At 43.7% G+C, this 5,712-nt stretch overlaps 1 protein-coding gene across 1 annotated transcript; it reads left to right on the top strand.

The window, feature by feature from the left end:
* The first annotated feature begins 4,398 nt into the window (after nucleotides 1-4,398).
* Nucleotides 4,399-4,995, top strand: LOC139647916 (transcription factor HES-5-like). The gene is made up of 2 exons (XM_071523921.1): nucleotides 4,399-4,461; nucleotides 4,576-4,995. Exons 1-2 carry the CDS (start codon nucleotides 4,399-4,401, stop codon nucleotides 4,993-4,995), a joined length of 483 nt encoding a protein of 160 aa, XP_071380022.1.
* Nucleotides 4,996-5,712: the final 717 nt, after the last annotated feature.

Genomic DNA, 5,712 nt, shown 5'->3' with positions numbered 1-5,712 from the left:
TTACATTTTACATTTATTTATTTTAAGTTTACATGCAGCAGAAAGTTAACATCCCTTCCATTTTTTTCTGTGAAGAACCCTCATTGGGTTTAGGTCCAGACAGTTTGGGTTTAGGTCCAGACTCTAGTTTCTGGCAGGCAGCTGTCAGAGTGTAAACATCCCTTGCACATTATTTAAAAAAAAAAAAAAATTGTTATCATCCTCATCAGTGTTATATTTTGCAGCCATGTGATTTTGTATTGTATTTTATCGTATGACAATGACATTGCATATGACTTAGTAGCTTCCCTATAGGCCATCTTACTTTTCAATACAATATATGTTAATAACAACACATATTAACACAAATTATGTTGTTTTTACATATGTACAGAATGTTGCACAATTTTGTGTTATCCCAAGTTTGACACAGATGCACTCCTTTTGCACAATCATGACTCGCTTGTCTCATGACTTAAAAATCATCCTGTAATGTGTCTCCTTCATTCATCTACCCATCTACTCCCCTTCATAAATAAGATGGATTTAATTGGTGACATCAATAAGCGATCATAGCTTTTACCTGGAGTCACCTGGTCAGTATATTTCATGGACAAATCAGATGATCCTGATGTTTTTTTCACTCATTAAAGATAGTTTTATCTTGTCTGCTTGTCATCCTTCGGCCAAATGTTGTACAATTTAGGTGAGAAATGCTTAATTGACAGGATAATAATTATTATTATCCTGGTATTACTCCTCATTCTTAAACTTCAGGCTATATAATGTGACATTTTCCACACATCCATGTGTCTAGTTTGGGGCAACACACATTTGTGTTACTTTAGCATAAAAAATGTGTTGGAAAGTAATTTGAGTTGTCCCAAACAAGACAGATGAATGTTTCAGAGTGTATTATATTTATTGAACTGTTATAGAAGTCGCTTTTGTTGTCTTCGGTGTGGTGCTGATATTGTTGCACACTGAATGAAACTTTGTATCCATTTTGTAAACAAATCATTCACTCATCATTCAATATCTCAAAAATATAGAGGATCCAGTTGTTTAAAGTGTTATCATTTTGTCAGCCCCTGACTTAAGTTACTCACTATCCTTAAAAGCATGCCATCATTTTGTTTTACTTTTTGTTACCAATCATTTTGTGAGAATCGATGGCTCTATTTTCAAATGGTGGATATCTCATTTGGCAGCTTCATTTGTCCCCCATTTTACCTCAAAAACCAAGGAATGTTCCCACTTTCATTTGACACCATTCACCTCACATTGTTCATTTTTATTCCCATCTCCTAGCAGGCTGGGGCTGGGCAAAGGGGGCACAAAGCATTCCTGACGCTGTTGTCATGAACCAGGCTTTGACTCCGGGTGTGCGAGGGCAAGGCCGGACCACAAAGACAGGGGCAGGTGCTCGGTGTCACCCGCCTCAAGAAGGATCCTTGTGACTCCAGCAGCCACACAGAGAACCTGGGAAATGCCTGACCCCTCTTTGGAGAAGAGAGAGCCGCCCCTGCTCCTTGATGTGGGTCCCGGCTGTATAGCATTCCAGGGACATGTGACATGACACACACAGTCTCAGGCGCGCCTCTGAGAAAAGACACTTACGGCGGGAAACTTTGCCATTGTGGAATACCTTCTGTCAAGACTGAGACCCCCTTCACATGTAACTGGGTTTGGTTAGGGGGTTTTCTTTTGGTGGTTAAGATTGAAACATTGTATATATGGTGTTATTATCAACAAAATCACCCCATACTCCTGAATATAGTGATAAAAAATACCTTATTTGCACAAATTTTTGATGAAAGACAGGTGAGCAAAATGCCTCCTATGCATTGAATAAATTTATAACTTTGCTGTATTCCTACCGCTTATGGCAAACTTTGATTTTATGAACCATAAATCTGAATTATGAAAATAACTTGCCCCATATTGATAATTCTCTATTCTCACTTATCCTTTTATCCACCTTTAACTTGAGCATCACTGATTAAACTTCCACTCATTCAACCTTAACTACATTTTCTGTTCGTCTCTTTGTTCATGTTGTGTGTGTATATGACCGCCCGCACGTGCATGTGTGTGTGCCATGAGGTGTGTGCCTGAGTGCATCCCCCACCACACCGACACATACACACTATTATCTACCTGCACTCCTAGGTGTACTCCAAGTCTGTGAGAAGCCTTGGCTCCCCCGGTAGCTGTCCAGATGGCCTATTGAGGACGAGGCATAATGAGGGGCTGACGGATCAGTGGCGGCCGCGGCAGGGTGGGGCGCGGCCCTGAATGGAGGCTTAAGTGTGGGAAAGAGGAGCAGGTCGGAGCTCTCACACATTCCTCAGTGGAGAGAGGGTCTTTGGCTGCACACAGACACTGGCGCATCTGGGCTGAAAGCCATGGAGACTTGTTTGGCGTGTGCATGTGGGAGTGGGTGAGAGTGTGTCAGTGTGTGTGTGTGTGTGTGTGTGTGTGTGTGTGTGTGGCGGGGCCCACTGTGAGGCCATGGCTTTTCTTCCTCAATAGCCGGAATGTCCACACTGGAATGTGTTTATAGTCCAAAGATGTGTTTTCATCTGCATATTGTGTCATGACTCACTTCTAAGAAATGCGTCTTGGGGAAGGGAGAAGAAAGAGCAGTGTGAGTTTCCCTCCAAGAGGACCCCTTGCCATCTGCCTCTTGATGCACATACTTCCATGGTTATTAACACACACTAAGGACGTCCAAATTGCTCAATAATTTCCTCGTTCTCTCAGGGCAACCATCCGCTTTCTATTGGGGTGTTTATTTCTTCCTGCAATTAAAAGTTACTCCAAAACTTAGAGAGATGCTGAACCAAAGTTACTAAATTGTGAAGTCTACATGAGTTATGTAAATGAGAAAATGTATTAATAATGTATCTGACTAAATCCACATGAATACACATGAATCACAATCAAATACACATCAATGACCCAACAAACTGTGGTCAAATAGAGTCAAGCAACTGCAGTGTGAAGTACTCACTGTACATCACAGGACTGCAGAGTAGCAGGTGGTTTGAGCACATGTTCAGTTTATGAGAGGGTTGGAGGAGATGAGAGGAGAGAGGTGAGGTGTAATAAGCGGTAGGTGAGTATACACACACACACACACACACACACACACTCAGAGTGGCCGGGTGATGTGAACGAGGGCGGGAAAAGAGAGCCCACACGCGTCCCCCGGCTCAGCGGTGCCTCTGATCCGGCCCAGAGGTTGAAAGGCTCCCTCTCTCTGGAGGAGGGAGGGGGGGAGGGGGGGGGTTTGGAGGGGCAGTGGGGTGTGTGCTCTATTGACTAGAGGATGTGTGAGTAGGATCCCAACCTCCTTTCCCACACTCTCGTTCCCATTTATTACATATACTCCTAAGGGGTGAGCGAGGGAGGGAGGGGGTTGGGGGTGAGGTGTCGGACAATAGAAGTGTGCCTTCCCAGAGGACACTGGATAATTGTGTTTAATTGACAGTTATATTTGGAATGCCTCTCTCTCCCTCCCTCCCTCTCTCCCTCTCTCTCTGTCTCTCCCTCTCATTTTTTCAGAATCTGTTTCCAATGGACACATACTATGTCTCTGCTTCCCATCAAACACTCAGTCACAATTAGGTGTGGAATTAAATCCAACTTTTTATTGCAGGTTTGATTCAGAGTAACTTTTGTTTTTGTACGTGAGCTGCAACATAAATTGCTTCAGTGAGGACATTTAAGCTTTTCTAAGACTAAGTTTAAGTCTAACTGCCACATCTTTAAGCACATTCTTAAAACAAACAATGAGCAGTATCCAGTGTGTCAAGTAAGCATGTATCTTATCTCTTGGTCTTTAGTGGCTCTTACATTAACCAGCGGTGTCTTGACCTCTAACATAGACAGTTTCATCAAAAGAAATTTCATTATAAAAAGAGTGCCTTTGCTTAATTTCTCTTCAACAAATAAATACATTTCAAACTACATCTCTACAGTCCCTTTGCAGTGATATGGCTGCAGCCGTCTGTGAATTCGGCATGTGCCTTATCTTTATGTCTTTAGTGGCCCTTATCAGGCCCCCTGTCTCCCCCACTGCCCATCTGCAGCAGCCTGATCAGATCAGACAGAGCAAAGGTTCCCAGGTAATAAAAGTGTAACGACCTGCTTGTGTTGGGTCTGTACCTTAGATATCTGCAGCACCCTTCCCTCCGCTGAGGCCGTGAGGCCAGTTAACCATGAGATAATTGATGCCTCTCTCCTATTGTTGTGTCGGCCTCGCCCACTGGCCTCAGAGTGTGGGAAAGCTAATCCTGCCTGGGACTCATGGCTTTGTAATGCTAATGTCCAGCTATAAATAGGGGAGAGGGATCCTCACTCAGATCACAACTCACTCTGCTCTCCCAGAGAAGCCCTGCACTCTCTACCAGAATGGCTCCTACCTACACCAGAGACTCTCCCTGCTCAATGCTCTCTACCAAAGACAGGCACAAAGTAAGTATTGTTATCCATCCACCATAGTGACTATTCAAATGACTGAACTATTTTTCCTTGTGGCTTGAATTTAGTGAACGTATATCTGACCAAGTTCCTCATTTTGTCTTACAGCTGAGGAAACCAGTTGTGGAGAAGATGCGCAGAGATCGCATCAACAGCTGCATCGAGCAGCTCAAGACCCTGCTGGAGAAAGAGTTCCAGAAGCAGGATCCCAACGCCAAGCTGGAGAAGGCCGACGTCCTGGAGATGACGGTGGTGTTCCTGAAGCAGCAGCTGCAGCCTCAGAGCCCGGCCGCTCAGAGGGCCCACAGCGAGGGCTACACCCAGTGCTGGAAGGAGACGCTGCACTTCCTGTCTGCCAACTCCTTGAAGGAAGTGACGCTCCCGCACCTCCAGTACGTCCACGCTGCCCACAGAGCCGGCCAGGACGTCTGCCCCACCTCTGCCCTCTCCTCCCACATCCACGGCCAGAGCCACAGCCAGGTGAAGCAGGCTCCCAGCACCACCAAAGCTGTGTGGAGGCCGTGGTAGATGCTCCAGAGACACTTTCTCAGACTGGATGGCTGTTCGCTGTCATGAATGCTGTAGGAGATGGATTTCCAGATTACTGAAAGGATGTTTTTTTCTGTTTTTTGAAATGAACTTTCCCATGCTCTTAAAGAAAGAGTTGAAATGACGTTTAGATTTCTTCATATTGAAGAAAGTGTTTTGAAGGGACGCTGTTGACCATGTTGTTGTCGACAGTGTTTGTGCTCCCTTGGTGCACAGTTGTACTTCATTAATCCTCCCATTTTCTATGAGGATGGTTTGTAAAGATATTGTCTTCATGTGGATGTTTGCTAAGCCAACTGAAACCTTGCCTTAAACCTCATTATGATTCTATTAGTCTCTTTAAATGATGTTGTTTTCACTTATTGAATGCCTTTTGTAAAGGCTTTGTTGGGACCCCAGGTGTTCCAAAGGAGGCATTGTTGTGCCATGAAGTGACATGTTGACACTGTGTGTTTGCTGCAATCGCTTGGTAAAGTGATTAAATGTTATAACAAAAGCACTTTTCTTGTAGAAAAGTAAAGCCTTTAAAATTAGTGCATGTAGTCTCAAAGAGAACTGTGCATAACAATTTGTTGACTGAAAATAAACATTGTACAAATGATCATGCTCTTTTCCGTGTTTGCTTGTTCTGGAGATTATGCAAAAATAGGAAAATGTAACTTTCTTTCTTTAGTATATAATAAAATATCAATATGT

This window comes from Centroberyx affinis, unplaced genomic scaffold (assembly GCF_046629955.1).
Source record: "Centroberyx affinis isolate AG114_WGS23_722 - 3 ecotype Tasmania unplaced genomic scaffold, CSIRO-AGI_Caff_v1 ptg001130l_1, whole genome shotgun sequence".
Lineage (NCBI taxonomy): Eukaryota > Metazoa > Chordata > Actinopteri > Beryciformes > Berycidae > Centroberyx > Centroberyx affinis.
The sequence above is the reverse complement of the archived record's forward strand: the minus strand, read 5'-3'. Positions and strand labels throughout refer to the sequence as shown.